The sequence below is a fragment of the Rattus norvegicus genome, chromosome 1 (genome assembly GCF_036323735.1).
Source record: "Rattus norvegicus strain BN/NHsdMcwi chromosome 1, GRCr8, whole genome shotgun sequence".
NCBI lineage: Eukaryota > Metazoa > Chordata > Mammalia > Rodentia > Muridae > Rattus > Rattus norvegicus.
In genome coordinates, this window is record NC_086019.1 from 128937759 (window position 1) to 128960985 (window position 23227).

The following is a 23227-nucleotide window of genomic DNA, read 5'->3' on the forward strand; positions in this document are numbered from 1 at the left end:
AGGAAAGCCAACCTTTTTCGATAGCCACCCCCATGCCTAAGAAACAAGCAACCGAAAGCAGGGAGCTGTCCCAACTGTTGGAGAAAGGAAAATAAATAAGAGAGGCTCAGCGTACAGACATAGACTGCACAAGGCCTGTGCTCGCTCACAGAACACGGACTGCTCTACCCCACCACTCCAGCAGGATAGGGGGCAGCTTCCATTATGCTGCTGAAACCACCTGAGCCAAGCCACGTGCCGGGCCACGTGCTGGGCTAGGGGAATGCTGGCAGACTCAGGCGTGACCAAGTAAGCCACCGCCCACAAAGGATGGCTGAACAAATAAATCACTTGTTTCCATGACTCAACCCCCACTCCCACTGTTAGATCACTCAGCTCTCAGACCCGATGACAAGGGAAGCATCCTAAACATGAAGCTGAGCCGCAGCTCCGCGGGGCTGACTTAAGGTGGAGGTCATGTTTCTCTGCACAAAAGGCATTGACGGGGATGGTGTTAATGCTGGACACCTGGCATTTCTATGGGACGCTTTTCTAAAGATGTGGCTCGGAGCTCTGCGTCCAAAAGAGGAGCGGCTTGTTTTCGAGGGGTCACCGCAGTGTGCCTAGCATATAGACACAGCTTACGCAAGATGGAGCTACAAAGAAGGGAAGTTTGCATTCTGAACCTGGGGCAGCAGGTTGTCAGGGCAACAGGGGTGTGTAAAGGGAGCTACTCGGGCCTCCTGGTTCTTGTCTTGCCTTCTTAAAATTCAGAGGCCATTCAAATCTTAGTCATTCTGAAGTGAAGTATGTTATAGGCCTCTTAAATCACAGCTATCTAAAGATGCCAGGGAGAATGCTTCTGGAAGAACGGGATCACCTCCAACCAAAGCGCACGGCCCCATCTGTTACTCTTCCATGCCATCCCATTTGTGACCCGTTAGCTTTCTCTGTAAAATGTGGCTTTGTCTTCAGTAGGTGATGTGATGGGGTGGCAGGTGGCTTTAGAAGCCATTACTGGGCATAGGGATCTATTTAATGCCAGTCCTTATGAAGCCTCACTCCTCCCCCGAATTTTCTCTCAGATAGGGGATTAAACACTGTGATAAAGAACAGCTGGCCTTGTCCAGACAACCAGGGCTCAGCAGCCCTCAGGAGGCTGATCCCACAGTCTCTGCCCCCGGGGAGGATACCAGTGCAGTTTGATGGTGTTCAATTTGTGACTCTTCTGAACAGAAACTCAAGTCCATGGCTCAAGTCGGAACATCCCCTCCAGCGTCTGCAGATACAAGATGTAGAAAGTAAACCTGAGATCCCCCAGGGACAGCAAAGGCCTCTCTTATGGCCCAAACCTACCGATGCTCCCTGCCTCCCTCCAAATTCTCTCTAGAAAACCACAGTAAGACGAGAAAGAGGCCATTGATACTGTGGTGCCTTTGGGAAGCTAAATAAATGGTGAGGCCATAGCTGCCCTCTGTCAGATGGAAAGGCTAGGATAAGCAGTGAGATATGGGCTGAGAGTTCTTAGACATGCAGATTGCAGGCCTATCAGGTGCTGCTGGGAGGTGGAGGCAGGAAACTGGAGGAGGCGGGGCCTACTGGGAGCACTACTAGTCAGTGCCACCACACCTTGAATTGTGGGACTGAGCCCTGAATCTGCATGTGGTAAATAGACTTCCTCTTCCATGAGCCTCTACTGTGATGTGTCACCAAAGGCCAAATCAATGGGTACTGCCAGTCATGGGTTAAAACCTACAAAACTATGAGCCAGATAAACTTAACTCATTCCTCCCTCCCTCCCTCCCTCCCTTCCTTCCTTCCTTCCTTCCTTCCTTCCTTCCTTCCTTCCTTCCTTCCTTCCTTCCATTGTAACTTGATTTACCTCATGTGTTTGTTATAGTGATAGACAGTTAACTGACAGACCACCCACCTGCTAGGCCCAAAGACATTTGCTAACATTTCTTTTGTGGTTCAGTGCCCAGACATTGAGTCTGGAGCACTGTTTTAAGCTCTTCTGTGTATTTTCCGGGTAATATGATCATTGAACTTTGTGAAATAACATTTTATAAACTGGTTTGTGTTGGGTACAGGGTGGAGGGGGGGGACATTATCTTGTGGATGATTCTTCTAAGAAATAGATAGACTCTGATGGGCTAAATGACTTTTTTTTTTCTTTTCTTTTTTTCGGAGCTGGGGACCGAACCCAGGGCCTTGTACTTGCTAGGCAAGCGCTCTACCACTGAGCTAAATCCCCAACCTGCTAAAGACTTCTTATTTGGATTTCAGTCACTTTCAACTGCCTCTGATTAATCTTTTCCAACAGGTAGTTATAGACTTGCTTTGCTTCATGCTGAGGACATCCTCTGAGAATGCCATCATTAGGTCATTGCATCATGGTGTAACCTCACGAGAGAGTACTTACACAAACTCTGAGAGCACAAAAGCCCTCCCCACACCTAGCTTCTCAGCACCTGTGTGATCCACTGTCGTGACACGGGGCATGACCTAATTCAGACACACCTGCTTTCTTGTTTTGTGCCTTTCTTTTTTTTTTTTAAAGATTTATTCATTTATTATATATAAGTACACTGTAGCTGTCTTCAGACACACCAGAAGAGGGCATCAGATCTCTTTACAGATGGTTGTGAGCCACCATGTGGTTGCTGGGATTTGAACTCACGACCTCTGGAAGAGCAGTCGGGTGCTCTTAACCACTGAGCCATCTCTCCAGCCCCCTTGTGCCTTTCTTTTAAAAGTTAATCTATTTTTTTTTTTAGAATTTCTTCTTTTAAGACTGTGTGTGTGTGTGTGTGTATTAATGTTTTTCCTCCATGCATGTATACACACCACATGCCTGCCTGGTACCTGTAGAAGTCAGGAGGGCATCAGATCCACTGGAACAAGAGTTATAGATGATTGTGAGTCACCCAGTGGGTGCTGGGAATTGAACCTAGGTCCTCTGTAAGAACAACCAGTGCTGTAGACTGAGCTATTTCTCCAGGCCCAGAAGTTAACCTTTGTCATGGTCTAGGTAACCTTTGTGGTAAGCGCTAGGGCATTCAGACAGGCCCGTTTGTGGAGATGCACAAAGCAGAGCAAATGAGCATCAGGAACCTTCCTGTGAGTGTTTCTGGGAGTCTTAGCCTAGAGCTTGTCTCTTTAGGATGCTAAAGAGAGTGTCCTGGGGCTTCCAGAGCAGGTGGTCCATCTTCCCCAAGGGAAGGCCTGGACTCAGAACGGATAGATGGATTGGGTCATAGAGTCTGCTTGAATGATGTCTTTAAACTGAGCCGTGCTGAGATACAGTGTCAGTCCCCTCCCTATGTTAAGAGCCCGGATGGTCTAATTTTTGCTGTGTGCCATCCTGGGGTCCAGCTGTTAGGACTGACTTAATCTAGTCTTCCATGAGCTAATCATTAACTAGTATTTGTGGCTGGGGTGGCATGAAGTTCGGTCAGAAACTGCTGATTCCATGGGTGTAGTATAGAACAGAGCTGCAGGAAGCTGTCTGATCTGCCACTGTCATGAGACTTCTCTGGTTCGTGTTCCTGATGAACAAGTGAAGTCACCAACCTGGGTTGGCACTGCTGACATCTGACTGGACTGCTTTAGCATTCATCCACTTATCCAGGGTAGCACCTCAGGGAACTCTAGTGGGACATCTATGGGCAAACAGTGTTCTAGAACAGGATTGTGTTTATCTATTCAGTCTCATCCAGAAGGCACAATCTCTCCCCTCCCCCTTCACCCTTCTTTGAAAGTGAGCTGGCCCTGCAAGACGCTGATCTCCGAAACTGTTTCAGAAAATCAGCGCACTTCTCTCTCAAAACCAGCTCCTTTGACCCATAAAACTTAAACAGTTCCAAATTCTGCCATAGTGTGTTTCTAACCTTGGTCTTACTCTGAGTCCCCTTGGTCATCAGCTATCGTAATGGGAATTAGAGACTTTTGCTCTAGGGTCTAGATTGTCCTGTGAAGGTCAGAGGGATCTTTTGGCCCATCCTTGCCAGGATCATGAGCATCTGTGGTCCCAGCGCTGTTAACACAGGCACAACAGCTCCACTTAAAGCCAACAGAACCCTTGGGCAGGACCCACAGAGTCTCAGGGCAGCCTTCACAGCCCTGTGGAGGGACCGGCTGAGGGTGGAATTGCAGACTGGTGTGAGATGCTTCCACAGTGTCCTACTACAGTTGCTAACATCTGCTCTTGCTTCCATGTAGGGCCGCCAAGGTCTGGGCTCCATTTTTGTCTGGGCCTCTGGGAATGGTGGGAGAGAAGGGGACCACTGCTCCTGTGATGGCTACACCAACAGCATCTACACCATCTCTGTGAGCAGCACCACTGAGAACGGCCACAAACCCTGGTACCTGGAGGAATGTGCTTCCACCTTGGCTACCACCTACAGCAGCGGGGCCTTCTATGAACGGAAGATCGTAAGTTCTCGTGTGAGGTCTAAGGCTTCCTCTTCCCAAAAGCCGGTTTGGCCAAGACCAGATTCTGTTGGATCTCAGGTCCCAGCCTATCCCTCTATGATGGACGTCAACCCCAGTGCCTTGGCAGCCCGCCTCAGGCTTTACTATTTTATAAGATGTCTGACTCATCTGTGCCCAGAAATGACAATTAAACCCTCCCTGACTTTAGAGACCTAAAAATGTCATTTAAGAATGGGGTTCATCTTCATCCTGTCTCCTTTTAGCTCTCTGGAGTTCTGTGGTCACATCCCAGAGTCCAGTTGACCAGTCTTACTCTGATGCACATGAAAGAAAGCTTTGGTTTTACGCCGAAGCATTCTGGAAAGCCGAGCATTCTAGGCTTCTCCTCTGCCAGGGGACATGCCCTAGACTCTTGGAAGCAAAGCCACAGGGTTTGGCCAGCTCTGTTCACTGCAGTGAGCAGTTTTTCTCTTATTCTCCTTTGTGGTGGTTAAACCCATGGTGGGTAGGAACTCCACCACTGAACCACTGATTTATCTTTCAAATGGTAACTGTTTTAGTATCTGACTGGGATTTATGCTTCTTCCTTCTAGACATACTTTCCTATGTTTAAAAAAACTGGGGGAGGGAGGGAGGTTTCTAGTTTAAATTAATGTAGAATTCACATGCATAGTCATTAGGCTAGCGTGTAGATGTTTTTAACATAAGCCTGTGGAGCTGACCAGGCGTGGTTTCGTTTTAACACTCACCAGCATCCTTTCATTTCTCTTGCTGCTTAGACACGTCTTTAGAAATTATTTTCAATTTTATTTTTACATTTTTTTCCTGGGGAGCACACAGGCTTCCTGTACCCCCTACTTGCTATGCACACATCGAAGGTCAGCTGCACCATCCTGTTGAAGACCTGGCAGTGGCCCAGGCTGGTTCACAAAGGTGTTAATTTGAGTGTTTTTTCCCCATCCTGCAGGGTCACCCAGCCCTGGGGTGGGCAGCTGAGACTCTGTACCATGTCCCGTTCATTTCCTCCTCTTTTGAGCATGGGCTTGTTGAAGCTTTGTTAAACAGATGCTTAGGCTAAAACCCAACAAAGGCCTACTGGCTAAATGGATACAAGCGGAAGTAGGCACAGCTGGACACGGTGTACTGGGGACTGTGTCCTCAGCTGCATTCTCTGTGATGGTGCTCAGCTCTGGAAATGGGCCGGTGGCTTTATTTTACTTACCTGTTATGCTTCAATGTACGCACATCAGAAATACTTTAATCCCACCCACCCCCTCCGACCGCCCCCCCCCCCATTTTTTAAAAGATGATCCCATGGAGTCCAGACTGGATTTGAACTTACTAACTGTATAGTAGAGGCTTCTTCCTGCCTTCACCTCCCAAATCTGTCATTAGAGTCATGCACCACCACATCTTGCTTTAATTCCTTCTTTTAAAAAAAGAAAATCCCTCCTCTGAGTAATATTTATGGATAGGGAAGACATAGAAGACGGGGAAGACAAGCTTGAGTGTCAGAGCTGCCGTCCTGGGAATCTGCCCTGAGTGTGATGACTATTTTCGTCTGATTACTGAAGCCTAATTTTCGCTTGAGGCCCCAGAGATGTTCTGCAAGGGGCTGAGCAAGCACACGAGAAGTGGGTGCATCTAGTCAAGTTCGGTGAGCTCTAATGTCAGTCAAAGCCCAGCCCCTTGAGTGTTTCTTCCCTGCAGCATTCGCCTGAAATGAGTGACTCCTCAGGAAAAGGCATGGCTCCTGGTCAGAGATAACACCTTCACCTACAGCCTTGGGGTCTAGAAGCCTAGGGGTAACTATGAGCAGAGTTCCGGGCAGGACCCTGAGACTTGGGAGGACTCTGCCCGCCTTGATTCAGCTCCCTCACAGGGGTAGTCTCCATACCTTCCCTAAACACTTTCCTATGAAGCTGCAGAATCAGTCTTGGGCCTTGCCGTGATACAACAGGAGTGCTGGGGAGACTGAAGTCCCTCCCAGGCTGCCTTTCTCCTTCCCTTGAGGTGGTTCAGTCCCACTGTGTACAGTGAGGAAACTGGTTTCTGTAAAAATACCAGTCAGATCTTCCCATAAATGTATGGCTCAGACTAGATACCCCTCTCCTGCCTAAGTACGGCATAACAGAAACACTCTCTGTGTGGAAGGATCTCACTGTTACTACTGGAGGAATTCATCCTCAAGGGACCCATAAAATGGTTACAGGAGCTTCCCAGCAGGCGAGTGGGTGACCTAACTTACTGTTGCTGCCCCTAAGAGGTCACCAGGAACTTAGTATCCTAAGGCTGTACAAACAGACATCTCCCCAGCTTGTGGTTCAGAAACCCAGCAGCTTCTCTTGGCTCTGAGCTCCAGATGTACAGGCTGAGGGAAAGGTGTCAGGAGGGCCCTCTGGCATTCTGGCAGCTCTGGGGAGGTCCATGCTTATGTAAACTAAACACGATTCAGCTCCTGACCATGCAGGACTCAGGTCCCAATTCTCTTGTGTTGGATGAAGAGAGCATTCTTGTTTTTAGAGCCTCTCTCCCTGCATCCTTGGTCTGGGTCTCCCCAGTTCCTTAAAGCCAGCCATGATAGCTGAAGTCTTCACATGCCTCGCCTCTCCAGCAGATTTTTCTGCTTTCCCCTTTGACCTTTAAAGCCTTCTGATTCTCTCGAGCCCAGCTGGATAATCCAGAATAATCTTTCTGATTTAAGGTTAGCAACCTTGACTCCATGTATAGATTACCTAGAATTAAAACCAGGAGCAAAAGTCACAGGGACCATGGTCCCACCCAACACAACTGAACCCATGTGTTGATCCCATGACCTCTGCCCACTTCGACCTCCCAGGGGAGGTACAAGTCAGGTTGAGCCATTACAAGGTCCTGAGGCAGCGTCCAATCCTCCCGGAGCCATCACTCAGATAAAGATAGGCAGAGTCCCAGCCTTGCTTCCCCAAAAGACCAGCGGCCTGATGCACAGCTCAGGGGGTCATGTGCTGGCCAGAGCACTTCAGATTACCCCAGGAGGGTTGTCTGTCTCCAGTCCCGATCCTTACCTTCCAGCTAAAAGTAGAAACGCCATCTGGACTCCTGAGCAGTCTGTGACACAGGTTTTCAGCTCCCCTGAGGTCTTGGGTCACTGAGCTTGCTCTTTGTGTGGGATCAGATTTCATGCATTTCAGTGGCAAGATCACGATGCCATGCAGGAAGAAGGGCCGGCAGAGGGCCTTGCCCATTCGTCTGCACAGGCTTCAGTGGTCTTCAGGAGCCAGCTGAGCTGACCCCTTATAAAAAGCATACCCCGTGCTTCTAGATGCGTGTCTGCCCTGCTGTGCCTCTCTGTTCTCAGCCTGGGATTAGCCTGTTCTGGAGCATGGCTGCAGCTTTGCACCTAAGTGCAAAGCCTGGGGGAGCCAGACCACACGATTGTCTCATGGCTTTTCTGCCACTAGCACCCACAGTCATTCTCTCCCATTGGCAGCATGCCAGGGGCCTCAGTCCTCTCAGAGAGAACTGGCCTTTCCAGTCAGTGTCCTCCTTCATGTGTCTCTCTTCCATGCAGGTCACCACGGACCTGCGTCAGCGCTGCACCGACGGCCACACTGGGACATCTGTCTCAGCTCCCATGGTGGCTGGCATCATTGCCCTGGCTCTAGAAGCAAAGTAAGTTTCAACCTTCCTTCTTTTCCTTTGAAAAGCTGTCTCTACACTGGCGGCATGCAACTAACGTGAGACCTTGTAAATCCCTGGGTGTTCTAAATGACAACCTCAGCCACACGAAGCCCAGTTCCATTGCCGTGTACCCACAACCAACAATCACCAGAATTTTGTCACCTTCCCCAACTGAAGTTTTGTTACCATTAAACATTAGCTCTCTGTGGTAGAGCGCTTGCCTAGGAAGCGCAAGGCCCTGGGTTCGGTCCCCAGCTCCGAAAAAAAAAAAAAAAAGAACCAAAAAAAAAAAAAAAAAAAAAAAAAAAACATTAGCTCTCTGTATTGGTCTGCTTTGGCTGCCATAGAAGTTGTTTATACACTAGGAATGTGTGACTTCAAAGTATCTCCTTGGCTTGCAGTTGGCCACCTTGAATTGAAACATGCTGATAACCTCTTTTTGTAAGCTCTATTTTGAAATACAAGTCACATTCTGAGGAACGGGGCTTACGGCTCACATGCTACAATCCAGAATCTAGCCCATAATACTATAAATAGTAGTATATTTCGGCCACTGACATCCACCATGCTGCTTCCTGTCTATGAACTTGATGACTCTTAAAAGTGCCTCATGTAACAAAACCATACACACCACACACCCCTAATCCTAAAACCCCAAATCCAAAATGATTCAAAATCTGAACGTTTCTTAGCGCTGACATGATGCCCAGAAAGTTTCAGGTCTGGAGTTTTCGATTTTGGATTTTCAGATTAAAGGCATTCGACTCATGAAGTCTATGCAGAAACTCAAAATGTGTTCAAAAATCTGTAATACCTTTTAGCACTTTGGATGAGGATGCCCTGCCTATTCTGTGCTTTGTGGTTGATATATTTCATTTAACACGATGTCGTGGGTGTTTAAGTGTGTTGCGGTCCAAGTCTGAATTTCCTACCTTTTTAGGTCGTTTTTGAAGTGGTTTATTCTCTTCATAAAACTCATTGTCTGTTCCTCTTTGTTGGACCTCAGGAGAGCTCTCCATTCATAACCATGCACCCAAACTGTACTTGTGGGTCTGGGCTCTCCATTCATAACCATGCACCCAGACTGTGCCCTAGGCTGTCTTCTTTTCCCCCAATCTTGCTTTCTAAACTGACAGTGACAAGGGACCAATTTGCCTAAGTCTCATGAAACCTACAGTTATAAGTGTATGAATGAGTCAGACAGAAAAGGGTTAACTTCATGTATAAGTCACTTTTCATTAGTGTGACAAGGTGCTCACAGTTTGAAGGTGTAGAAGTCATGGAGGCCTGGGCTCTGTCTGTGGTGACTGTGGCCTCTGACACAGCCTTTTTTTTTTTTTTTTTTTTTTTTGTTCTTTTTTTTTCGGAGCTGGGGACCGAACCCAGGGCCTTGCGCTTCCTAGGTAAGCGCTCTACCACTGAGCTAAATCCTCAGCCCCTCTGACACAGCTTTTCACTTCTTCACAGATTAAGGAATACTTTTAGACCAGGCCTAAGTCATAACCTTTAAGATCTAAACCAACAACCTCCAGTGAACCTCTTTCTTGCTGGCAGGCTTACTCTGTGAGTGGTTCCACTCAAAAATCAATGCCATAAGCCAGAGACCAAGTATTCAAACTTGTAAGCCTGTGGGTGACGTTCCCCACCCAAATAAAAACACCTTGTGTGCAATTGTGGAGTCAGAAACAGTTTAGACATCAACCGTCACTTAGCAACCCAACATTTGCAGTGATCCTTTGTTCTGGATGAGTTTTTAAGAGATTCAGAGAGAATATTTGAGATGTGTAAATCCTTGTAATTATGCGTGCCTGCATGCTGATTTCCACTCAGCTAAAGACCAAAATACTCAAATGCTACCAATTTAGCAAAAACAGCTAAATATTTTCAATTTCCAGCCACCCCCACCTCCCAAATGTTAGCTTCTGTATCCTGGGGCTCTGCAATAATTAGTTACTTGTGTGGAAAGTTGTATTCTCATACTTAGCAATTCATCACTCTTTATTTTCCTCCATTCCTTATTGAAAACATGCAAGGAATTTTGTTAGTCAGACCTAAATAGAAAACACACCCAGCTTCATGACCAGTTTGCCCCAGGAAACTTGCCCGTGGACCAGTAGAAACTAACGACAGGTTGGAGATTTGCAGGTATAATTCAAGCAAACCTCACTTAAGGGAGAATTTACTGAGAAATTTCTGGAGTTAGTATTGGTCTATGGGTGGAGCAAATGGTGCCTAGGGACTCAGGCTGAGTTTAGGACATCTTGGAGACCCCAGTGTCCAGCAGGTCCAGGCAGCACTGTCTCGTCATTGCTTTCTCCCATTCTCTCAGGGTCATAAATGATGGTCCTAGGGCAAGTGGTTCTCCTGTGGGTTGCCTGCCCTACAGGAGTCACACATCAGGTATTTACATTGTAATTCACAACAGTAGCAAAATTGCAGTTCTGAAGTAGCAATGAAATAACTTTACGGTTGGGGTCGCCATAACATGAGGCGCTTGTGTTGAGTGAGGGTCACAGCCTTAGGAAGGTTGAGAAGCACTGACCCAGAGGAAGACATTACCAGGAGATGGGATCTGTGGACCACAGGGGATAAGAATGAGGCCAGCAGGCAGTCTAAGAATTCCCCCTAGTTCAGTGCAGACTGCAGATATCCTATGGACCTTCTTGTTTGTTGTTGTCGTTGTCGTTGTCGTTGTTGTTGTTGTTGTTGTTGTTGTTGTTGTTGTTGTTGAAAAGTGTCTTTGGACTAGAGCTATAGAGTCCTTCTCTGGAATGAGTCAAACCCCAAGCTCAATCCCTGTACAGAAAGGAGGAAGGCGAAATCCACTTTAGACACTCAATATTTCTCAGACATCTCTCCTAGAGGAGGAAAAATTATTTCATCCTAATGAGACAGTTTCTAGCTTCTTCCTGGGAGTGGCCTGAGTGATCCATGGAAATGTTTTGCAACTCATGTGACCCAGAAGACCCCCAAGAATCATACACGTTGAGGGGTTCACCTGAGAAAAAACACACTGAGTGCCTAGGTCTTCAAGGATATCCACCCTTTAAAAGCCCCCACGTATCTGAAAGATGTCCTTTTGCAGAAGCAGCATGTGTCTTCATGCTGTTGACAGTGGACTTCATAAGTATGACTGGGCTAGCCAGGGAGGCTGGTGACAAGATTGGTGGCTCCAGAAAGCACGCCGAGGTTTTGCACACATACGTAACAATGCATGCAACAGTGCCGACCTTAGAGCTTCAGATATAGCGCCCCCAGGTGAGCAGAGTACCCACAGTGCTCTGTAGACCACATGCACAGAGCTCATGGTAGCACCAGCCACTCCTGGGGCATACGGCGAAGATCCTCACAATAAGGGAACAGTGCCTAAGCTAGAAGAGGAGGATGTACGGAGGAAAAGATATCCCTGAAGAAGTAAACAGTCATGGCATGGAAAGAAAATCAGCATAAAATAAATGTAAATAAGGGATGAAGGGAAAACTGGTTTCCCTATTATCTCTTGGACACAGCGTGCTCCCTATTTGGAGACTTGTACTCTCTGGGAGCTTGGTGCTAAACTTCCAGGATGACTGACTTCAACATCCTTGGATTGGCCTCACTGACACGCCCAAATAATTTACCACATCATACAGCCAACAAGGACCACAGCCACAGTGTTCAAAGGGTTCAAAGCCTGAACCCTTGATCATTCTGCCAGAGGATGTGGCCTGGGGCTCCTTGGGGCCTCAGAATCATTCTCCAAGCCTAAGGTCTCATGAGGGAATAGGCAGAGGATTAGGAGAAGACATTTGATCAGCCTATGGCCGGACAGGAACCTGGAAACTGGGTAGATGGATGTGGTTAGACAGCAGTGGGAGGGGGGCAGGCAAGATAACTAGAACATAGGAGAAGAACCCAGCGAGACTAGATATGGAACTGGTAAGAGTGTTCCTGAGGGAAAATGTGCCTAAGACTCACATATCAGCTATGCTCCTGGTAGGAAGTCCAGCAGCATGGGAGTTAATGGCGCAAAGATGACTGGAGCAGCCACTATGGAAAAAGAGTGCCAGCCACCCACCAGAGTAAACGCAGAATTGCCATGTGACATAGTGGGATACTTTTGAGTACATGCTCAGAAGAACAGAGTGAAGGGACCCCAGACAGACACCTACGCTCACAGCAGCAGCATTCACAGCAACTCAGGTGTCCGTGGGAGGTGACTGAATAAGCAAACCGTGGATGAGCAATCCATGAAGCAGAATATCACTCACCATCAAAGGGAGGAACTCACTGGGCAGTGGTGGCTCGTGCCTTTCATCCCAGCACTTTGGAGGTAGAGGCAGGCCTATCTCTGCGAGTTCGAGGCCAGCCTGGTCTACAGAGTAAATTCCAGGACAACCAAGGCTACACAAAGAAACCATGTCTGAAAAAAAAAAAAAAAACCAACAACAGAGAGAGAGAGGGGTGGGGCAGGGGGTGGGGGGAACTAGTACAAGTTATAGTAGGGATGAACCTTGACAGCAACAATAGAGGCCTTTCTAATAGATCCTCGTAAAAGTCATGTTCATAGGACTAGAAAGCAGAGTGGTTGTGGGTGGTTGGAAGGGATAGGTAAAGTCTGCATGGAGAGTTGGTGTTTGATGGGGTTTCAGTTTGGGGAGATGAAAAGGTCTGGGGTGGTTTTAGATGATGTTTTAGTTAGAGTTTTATTGCTGTGAACAGACACGATGGCCAATGGAAGTTTTATAAAGGACGATATTTAATTGGGGCTGGCTTACAGGTTCGGAGGTTCAGTCCATTATCATCAAGGCGGAGCATGGCAGCATCCAGGCAGGCAGGGTGCAGGGGGAGCTGAGTTCTACATCTTCATCCGAAGGAAGCCAGGAACAGACTGAGCATCCCCAGGCAGCAAGGAGGAGGGTCTCCAAGCCCACCCCCACAGTGACACTTCCTCCAACAAGGCTACACCTTCTAATAGTGCCACTCCCTGAGCCAAGCATATGCAAACCATCACAGATAGTGATGATGGTTGTCCAACCGTGTGAATGCACCTAATGCCCCTGAACTGTATTTAATGTTGAAAATGGTAAATTAAACTCTGTGGCTTGCATAGCACACACACTTGGGGCATTGGGAAATTACTGTGGGCCTAAGCAGGCATGGTCCTAAGGAAGTGGCCAGGGTCACGTGGACTTCCTCACACAAAGCCATTCTACTGGCAGCTGCTCCTCCAGGTGGCACTTGAGTCCCCCAGTCGTGGGGTTGCCTCTGCTTCAGGAGCACATGTGGCACAAACAAGCCTCCGTAACAGACAGATGTGGACAGAGAGTAAGCTCTGGGGACTGTCCTGAGGGCTGTCCTGGTCATTCTCTTTTCAACGGTGCTGAAAATATAGAACAGGAAGGAATCCTATTTTTTTCAGGGGGACACAAAGGATGCTCATCTGTCCTGGGCTAATATTCTGATCAGAAGATACTTTAGATACACACCCATTTAATGAAATGTTTACAAGTGTTTCCCAGCTCAACTGTGGGTAGAGCCGTGAACATGTAAGTCAGGCTTTTCACCCAGCTGTTAGTCTCACATTGCGAAAAACTACGTTCCTACTCGTGATGAATCTGATGTAGCTGCTGCATGAACTCTATTTAAAGCATCCCTTGCAGAAGGCTTCTGCCTTCAGATATCCAGATTCCATGACAACTAATGCAGATGAGAAGACAGGAATAGGGGTTTCGTTTTCTGTTTTTCTCTACTTGGTGATAGTGTGAAAAGCATTGTTTTCATCAAATCCCGGACTCTGTGGAGTGTAAAACAGTCCCTGAAAGACCCCGAGTGCTACCATACTAACACGTTTTATTCCTTAGGTATTGCACAGATAGTGTGGTGGTCTCTTACTATTTACTTTTGCTATTTCAATGTGGAAGTGACAATAAGAATAGCAAGGACCAAGCTTACCCCTCCCAGACAGTGTAATATGGGCTCCTTGCTGGGGGACGAGCAATTAGATGGGCAGAATGATGGAGCCTGATTTCAGGAGTGTTTGAAATCCAAGAAATACGGAACGTGGTGGACACTGGGGGCCATGCGTTCTTGGATGGCATGTTTCTATGTGCGCTGTAAATTTAGAATCCCTGCAGCCTGCAGCCCGGGTTGCCCTTAGAACAGAGCCCAGCTTTGGAGCCCTTGTGTGATGACAGAATTGCTCCATGCACTTGATAAGCATTTTGAGTGACATCGAAAGTTTTCTCTTCTCCGCTTCTAAAATGACTGTTACAAAACTCAGGCAGGCTCGGTGGTCAGACCGGGTTTCTCAGGGCTCTAGAGTTTTAGACCCTTTGAACTCTTTCAGCTAAGGGTTCAGTTGCTGGAAACCATTGTTGCAAAGCAAACTCTTGTTGAGATATGCAAACTGAGCCTTGGGCTGCCTCTCATACCTCCTTGGAATGTCCTGCCCAGTCAACACCAGTGACTTCAGTGGTCTCTGCTATGTCATTGCAGCAACCAGTTGACCTGGAGGGACGTGCAGCACCTGTTAGTAAAGACGTCACGGCCGGCTCATCTGAAGGCGAGTGACTGGAAAGTCAACGGAGCTGGGCATAAAGGTGCGGGTGCTCCTGGTGGGCTGGGAGAGGCTCTCTGGTGACCCTTGAGGAAGCCCAAGTAACAGTCACTGTTATCATAGACTCTGTGTTGCAGGAATTTAAACTGTTTTGCAATGATTTTAGGGCAGTTTTCCCAGAGCACACACTGGCATGAAGGGACAACCTCAGTGTCCCAGAGTCCTGGTCCCTAAATGCCAGGTCTGCCATTCCCATGGTTTGCTTAATAGTCTTGTTTCCATTTGCTAGCTGATTTCCGTTTTCCACAAAGAAATGTGACTGTGCCTGCAATGCTCGCACTTGGGACATTGCAGTGTGGGGGACCATGAGTTCAAAGACATTTGGTGCTCACCTTCACTTTTCCTACCTATGCAAACAAAGCCGTTGAGATGGCTGTGCAATTTCTTCATAATCTCCAAACCTGCTGCCAACCAGCCCCTTTGTGACAGGGCCTCCATCAGCTCAGTAGGGTGACATACCTCCATGATCAGGACATGATTTGGGGGTCTCTGAGGAGGAAGTTGGCAGGGAGTACTTGGGAAACATTTCTGTCCGCCATGATGTGTCAGAAAGAACATGTCCCCTTTTCTGAAGCTCAGGTCTCACTCTTATGCTGCCAAGCCTGATACCCCCGCTCTCTGTGCATTTAGGTCAACCACTGCCACTGTGAGTAGCGGGGGACACTCCTTTGAATAATGAGGTCACTGGCTGAGCCTCATCTCTCTTCCTTTGCAGCTGGTGGTGCACTGTAGCATTGCCCTCCATCTCCATCTTGGTCTAATTAAAAAGGAAAACAGATTACACTGGGTCTTGACCTTGCCCTGAAATTAAGCTTTGAAACCTCTCTTGCCCAAGTCAAATCCTAAACCAATCCAGCCCCACAAGCACCCCTGACTGTGTGCTGTCGTCTCGAGGACCCTGAGAGTCAGTAGCAGAAGGAAGTTATTTTAAAAACAACAGTTCTCCTTGCTTTAATTATATTTGTTGCACATCATAGTCCTGAATTTCTAAGGGTTGTTGTTGGAGATTATACCCAGGGCCTGTGCAAGCCAAACCCAGTACCAACACACGGGTCTCTCAAGCTTCCGGGTTTGTTTCTCTGATCTGGTCTAAGTTTCAGGGGCACGCATGGTGGCAGGTTCTCCTGTCATAAAGAAACCCAACCTAATCCTCCCAAAGGAAAGTTCTGGGCTCCCTCCCAGAGTGGGCCAGAGTGGGATACATGTCCCAGCCAGCCCTCAAAGGGGAATGAAACTCGACCTGTCATCAGCTCTCGGGGGGGGGGGGGGGGGCGTGGTAGACCTATTGTCACCTTGGGGGGACCTTGAGGTGACAGCTGCTGTATACACCTGAGATCCTTAGAGTTGGGGAGCAGTACCCTCCCTGGGGGAGGCAGGAGAAGCTGGATCTGAAGGCCCTGTTTTTTCAGTTAGCCATCTCTATGGATTTGGCTTGGTGGATGCTGAAGCGCTCGTCCTAGAGGCAAGGAAGTGGACGGCAGTGCCATCCCAGCACATGTGCGTGGCCACCGCAGACAAAAGGCCCAGGTAAGGCTCTGCTCTGACACTAGTGACTTCCCATGAGACCTGGCTGTGAAGGAGGGTTAGTGGGGGTGGTTTGAACCTTCATCTCTATACACATAGGTAGAAAGGATCACTCGGGCGGTTTCCAGCTAGACGTGCCTGAGTTTTCTCTTGACATATTGTGCAGCTAGGAGAAGATGCCCTTCTAGATTGGCCATTTAGAGGCCTCCTGTCCTGTTGTAGCAGACTTTGCCAGTGCAGAGGGTCTGCTCCTCTGCATGAATCCCTCAGCCTTGTATTGGAAAGTGTCATCCATGGGTTTAGCATAGCCAACCAGACCAGAGATCTGCTTTGCCCACAGGGATACAAGAGTTCTCTACATTGCTCTTTTCCAGCCCCACAGACCTGAAGGCTTAAGCACTGGAACGCTTAAGCAGGCCCTGAGCAGGGGGCTGCAGGGCCCTGGCTTTACCTCCTTTCCTGTGCTACCCTTTGGAGGAAGGTTTCTAAACCAGTTACATGTGTTGGTTGAGACAAAATAACAACAAACAGACTGTGACATAAACCTGATGGGGAGAAGCCTACTCCGTTCAGAAGTCAAACTATTCCCGAACCGTGTCATTGCAGCTGTGCTTTCTAAGGATGTGAACATGATGTTTTGTTACCTTTGAAATGTATACTTGAATGAGACTTGATGGGGTAATCAGCAGGGCTGGAGATGTTGCCCTAGCTGAACACCTGCCTAGCCTGTGTAAAGCCCTTGGTTCCATGCCCAGCCTGAAAGAAATTAAAAACTGAAAGCCGGGGGCCAGGGATGGTTCAGTCAGTCAGTAAGACAGTTGAAGCTCTGCACCTGACTTGGGATAACCAGAACCCACATGAATCTTGTCAGCACAGCACACATCTATAGCCTTGGCACTGCGAGGGAGAGACAAAAGCATCCCCAGAAGCGGCTGGCCAGCTCGTCAAGGCAATCAGTGAGCTCTGAGTTTAATGAGAGACTCTGCTCAAAAGATGAGGGGTGAACAATAGTGGAAGATACCCTTGTCAACCGCTGACTGCCACGTGGAGATGTGGAGGGCAAGATACGTTGTTTTATCTATAAATGCAGACCACTTCTTCGAGCTCACCTCTTCCATGAACACGTACACCTCTTATATTAAGCTCTTTTGACACGAAATGTTGAGAGTTTTGTTTCTTGAGCATGCCTTGAAAACTCTGGAGGTTCAGAGAACATTTGCTGGATGAATAGCCACTGAATGACCTTTCAAAACATGATGTTTCCAGCTTGTGCCTAATTGGACCCACCACTACTGGGGCCATCACTCTAAGACCAGGTCTATCAGCCAGCAAGCCAGCAGGTCTCACTGTGGGCTTCTTCAGGCTTCATTTCCTCTCAGAAGCATTTGTGCTAAGCTCGAGAAGGATAAAGCTGTGGTGGGATAAAGGAGGCCTTTGCCCAGGCTGACTTCGTCTGCTGCCGGGAGCAGCCACTCAGGGGAGCCTGGCTCTTGCTGTCCTCCCTGACCTGCAGTGCCCACCTCCCTCCCACCGGCTCCCCAGCCAGGGCGGCTCCTGAATGAAGCATTCTTTTCCTGCCAGAAATCTGTTTAAGATGATCAAGTGGTGCCTAGGTGGCTAGTGGTTGTTTTTATTTTTATTTTATTTTGTTTTCTGAGTGAAAGCACACAGAGTCTAGACAGCATAGGTTGAGGGAACCTACCGTAACATACAGTATGACATTGTTCCTGTCCTTTGAGGAAAGTAAGGACCCTACAAACTCCAAAAGGGAACAAGAATCGGACTTCTGTTTCTAAAAGGAAAATCCTCTTTCCCCTCCGCTGTTTCTGACTCTGTCTGGAATTTTCAGCCAACCTCCTGTCTCAGACCGCCTGCCCACCCGACTCCAGCACTTGATTGTTCCTAAGGACATAAGGGCCTTCAGAGGGGACAGTATCACCTGGAGATAGCCCCTCTCTACCACTGTGTCACCTCCTACAGAGATATAGCTCTCCTGCAATCAGGCTACAGAAGAGGTGTTTGGGCATCTCTACCTGGGATGCTGATACCCGTCACACCTCCCACACTCACCTTTACCCTCCATCTCTTAGTGGCAAGCCGCCCATACCCAGCTTTCCTCAGCTGGGATCACCTGGCTTTAAATGGACAGGAAGTTTCCCATACAGATGCACGCTTTTATTGCCACTGCCAACGCCACCACTCGGACCCCATTGACTGCTCTTAGCCTCATTCTGAGTTCTGCTCTTGATAGAACCTAGGCTTTTAGGCTTTAAATATGGCCTCAGCCTGTGAGAGTGAGCTCTCTGAGAGAGAACGAGAGAGAGAGAGAGAGAGAGAGAGAGAGAGAGAGAGAGAGAGAGAGAGAGAACTGGAGAGAGAGAACTGGAGAGAGAGAACTGGAGAGAGAGAGAACTGGAGAAAGAGAGAGAGCGCTAGGGAGAGAGAGGGGGAGAAGAAGAAAAAGAAGGAGGAGGAGGAAGAGGAGGAGGAGGAGGAGGAGGAGGAGGAGGAGGAGGAGGAGGAAGAGGAGGAGGAAAGGGCAAGAGAGCAAGAACATCTGTGTGTATGACTGAATTGAATGGGACATACTGACCTTCTTTTTTTCCTCTTGATGGAAGGAAGTGCTACCCCGCTGTGACCAAAGGTCAGAGCATTCTATGCACCAGACTTTAAGTTCAGCATCTGGAAGGCATTATGACTGTACCTACTATCTCTAGGGTAATGTCGTTAGAGTAGTTAGGGTGTTATTGGGGCGTTCATCCCTCTGTCCCAGTCCTGAGTGGGATACCTCCTTCTGAACAGGGTAGGTCCGGAGAACAGAGCCTCACTAACAAGTACAGTAACTGACAAGGACTCCCCTTGCTGCTGGGCCTTCCTCCTCACCCTGCCTTGCTTAGAAACTAGCATCGAGCCACTGTGCCCCAAGAGACCACATGGTACTGGCACTCAGTCACCCCTGGCACCCCTCTGTTGAACGACAGAGGCAGACAGCAAGGAGTGGGGAGGGCTAGAGCATGTGGCTCCACCTATGATGACTGTCACAACCGATGCAGGATCGCTCGCATGCACGCACGCACGCACACATGGATGTGCCCTCAGGAGAAGGCTAACGTTGGCTCTTTGTAATCTGGAGAAAAGGTTTCCCTGGTATAGAAAAGGACTAGCCAAGTGGGGCTCAGGGCGTTTCTAATCTGGACACTGAATGTCTAGAGACACTTGGCTTTAGGTAGACATTCCTTAGGGTAAGGTCAAGAACCCATTAGGAAAGAGGACCACTGCAAGAGTGTCTTAGGTGACAACTGAAGGAGCAGAGCCTCTGCTCTTACTGAACCTTACTGAGTAGACTCCATAGGCTGTTGTCCCCTACCCCGAAACCCCATGGGACTAGAACCAAAGCTTCCTCCATAGGGGGCATAGCACAAGGCTGCTGTGGACAGTTTTCAAACAGGCACTAACTCTAAATGAAAGGAGGGACAGTCATGTGACCCCAAGGACAGCAGAGGTTGCCTTATTAGGGTCCTGTGGGTATTAGTGTTCAGGATCACTGTTCCTGCAATAGCCAAGTACATGTAGGTTAAAGATATCTTTACCTGCTTTGGGTCACAAGTAACTTTAATCTATTTAGAGCCATGGTTCTCAACCTTCCTATTGCTACAACCCTTTGATACAGTTCCTCATGTTGTAGTGACCCCCAACCATAAGATTATTTTTTATTGCTACTTTGTAACTAATTTTGCTACTGTCATAAATCTTAATGTAAATGTATCCGCATTTTCAAATATCTATGTTTTCCAAGGGGTCATTCATCTCCAAAGGGGTTGAAACCCACAGGTTGACAACCTCTGATTTAGTGCCTTTCTTCCATGAAAGGTTGGTAAATGGGATCATAAGCTGTGACTTCTACCTGCACAGAATGGCTTTTGAATCTCTGAAGAGAAGGGCAAAGTGAATCCTTTCATAGCTTTTATTCAAGTGAGAAAAAAAAAAAAGCCAAACCTAGTCTAATTCCTTTGAATTATTAAAATCACAGTTGACCCATTGGGTTTCCTGGCCAGTACTTCCCTGCATTTTAAAAACTCCAGACTCTGTGAAGCAGTCTGTGACACCCATTGTAGTAGAAAATATTTTAAAAAAATACCTGGACTTGGGGTTTCTTCCCACCTTTGTCCGTCTATGTTTCTCTATAAAAGGCACACACAGCCTTTATATTTTAATACACCCTAAGCAGCACAGTAGCTGGGCAGCTGCCTACCCTCCATGCTGCTAGAATCTACCTCCTTATCCATAACCCAAGTTATTCCTTACTGTGGTCCATCTGGGCTGCTCTTAGCTCCAGCCAGGCAGCCCTCTGGGCCATGTTCTCTTGGCCTCTAGCCCATGGTGGCTCCCTTTCTCTCCTCCTCTTTCCCTAGCCCAGGGAGTCTAAACCCCACCTATGTCTCTTCTCCCCAGCTGTTGGCTGCTGGCATCTTTATTTACCAATCAGAATTAACTGGGGGCATGGTTCCTCAGTGTCTTACTTGTAGACTCTCTCAACAATTTTGGAGGATGCAAATTAGCATTAGAATACAAGCACCATTAGGCCAACCCACTACAATCCAGGGCTCCCAGCTTGATGGTGGAGAGACTATGAGAAGAAGAATCAGCTAAGTCAGCAGAAAGCAAGAGAATTTCAAGCTCCTTATTCTCTCCCCACTCTCCTTCCCCTCTCCTGCCTTCGTCCTATGAATATTGAGGATGGTCTATACAGTAGATGATCTACTCATCAATGCCTGTCTAGAATTGGCTCTAGGTTAATTGCATCCTATCTTTTCTCTGTTCCTTTATTTCTGAGATTTCTGCCCTGCTTATGATACTCTATATCACATGTGATATGTTCATATGTGAATGACAGATAATGGTGACAGTTTCACTGTATGGATTGCTAGCTAGAAATGCCTTTTTGTACTGACTGTTGGTGACTCATTGACTTTGAACTCAGCCTCTAGCACCTTCACTCCTACCTGAGCCACTTGCCACACATCTATTTTCCTATACAACACATTGTAGCCTCTTGGGGTCCGAGAGCTTAGACAGCACCTCATCCAGTGCTTGGGATGTTTGAGGACAGCTGCAAAACTCCAACAAAAAAGCATAAAAATGCAAAGGGTACCACTATGGAGAGTGTGAAATGGGAGCCTGTTTACAGTCTGAGATCTGAAACAAGAAGCAGATCATGGCTTGGCCTGACCTCAGCTGGGACATGTGTGCATGTCGGGTGACTTCGCTACTCTATGTATGTTCACCAATGACCGCAAAGGTGAACTTCAGTATATAAATAACTTATAGTGAGCCAGCAAAAAAATGCAAACTCAGAATCCGAACAGTAAGAACTGACTGGGTTTGAATTTAATGTCTGCTTTAACTTTCTATCAGACTGAGTCTCAGGCTGTTTGTTAGCATGGGGCATAGAAGAAAAGGGCATGCTGCAAGTGTAAACATTGTGTATTCTATAGACCAATTAATTATGGGTAAATTAGTGTTGATGGGGTTTGTTTTTGTTGCTACATTTTATTTATAGCCTAAACATTATGCTACGGTTTAATAATCAAAAGTAATGTCATCTAGCTGGGCATGTAATCTCAATGCCCAGGAGGTAGAGGCAGGAAAATCGGAGTTCAAGGTCATCCTCATGTACATAGTTGGTTCAAGCTATGTACAGGTTGGTTCACATGACTCTGTCCCAACCTTTCCCCAGCCCCAAATATAAGCACACTCATGTGGTATATCATAGATCATTAACAAACTGGTCTTTACTTGAGATGATAGCATTAATTCTAGGATGCATTTTCCGACTGGGGTCTGCCTTCCCCTGCTCTTCCCAACTACTCATTTACTTGAGAACATTTATCTTTGAGTATTACTCTGTCGCAAGTGTCAGAAAACTAGGATATTCTTACATATTGGGGGGAACTAGGAGGCCACCATAGTAGTAGCATGGGTGGGTTTACTGGGCTGTTGTTAGGCTGGCTACACTGGTAGCCCTCTGCCTCCTCTCAGTGGGCTGGGAGCAGAGACTCAGATGTAAGGAGAGCATCTAGAGACGATAATGAGTCCTAAAGTGTGGCTTGGTGGAAGTGGATCTCTGTGTCCTTACAATCTCATCTAAATCCACAGTGCCCTTCACTTGAGCAGAGGCTGACCTTTGACTCATCCAGTCCCACTAGGACTCTTGGATGCCGACTCCACACAAGACAGCAGCTTTCGGATTTAACTGCAGAGAAGTGTTTGCAGTCAGGAACTTTAAGATCTTTCTAAACCAATTTTCCTGATTAAAGAACAGCGTTCATACGACAAACAGTCCCTGTGAATTCTTAAACAGACAACAAACATGAATTTACAGCTGAGTTCTCTGCATTGTCTTTGCAATGGCTGCAGAATAGGGTATCCTTTTCAAGCACTCTTTCGCATTCTTCTTGGAGTTAAGTGGCTTTTGGCACTTGGCTTCATCATGCCTTCTTGGAGTTTCTGTTGAAAGCAAGGACATTTACAGCTTGGCTATTTTGACCATCTCAAAACCTCTTTCCTTTTGCTTTTCATTAAGAAACTTAAAAGTCCCTTATTTGTTTGCTTCAGCAGCAGAAGTGGAGGGAAAGTGCAGGATGTAGGGTAATATCTTGCCCTTGCAGTGAGGAGCGTCTAGGCTACCAGCCCTCCCCTCGAACTTGCAGGAATGAGGAACCCTGGTGGCTGAGTGATTTCCCAGTTCAAGAGATTTCACATAAAAACTAATTGTTACAGTTAGCTTTGTGCCCCAGGCAGCCTGGTTCCCAGCCCCAAAGAAGCTTAATATCATGGCTGTGAAAACCAAGACAGGAGACCTGTTAATTCCTGCGGGGGGCCGAACTGCCCACCGGCCCACAATCCTGGCAGTGCAGCAGACTGGCTCTCTGTGGGGGAGACCAGGCCAGAGTCCTCTCCCAGCAACTGAGGTCTCTTAGCAGGAGCCAGTCACACTGAGACAAGTGAAGTTAAGCGAAATGAGTTTTT

General features: G+C 47.6%; 1 protein-coding gene across 3 annotated transcripts in view; it reads left to right on the forward strand.

Annotated features, from left to right (window-relative positions):
- Window positions 1-23227, forward strand: part of Pcsk6 (proprotein convertase subtilisin/kexin type 6) — a 198346-nt gene that overhangs the window by 98017 nt on the left and 77102 nt on the right. For all 3 annotated transcript variants that reach the window (NM_012999.2, XM_039101796.2, XM_039101798.2), the window contains 4 exons: window positions 4201-4413; window positions 7967-8067; window positions 14554-14657; window positions 16084-16201. In NM_012999.2, the coding sequence (NP_037131.2) occupies window positions 4201-4413; window positions 7967-8067; window positions 14554-14657; window positions 16084-16201 (536 nt within the window). The remainder of the gene's footprint in view (window positions 1-4200; window positions 4414-7966; window positions 8068-14553; window positions 14658-16083; window positions 16202-23227) is intronic.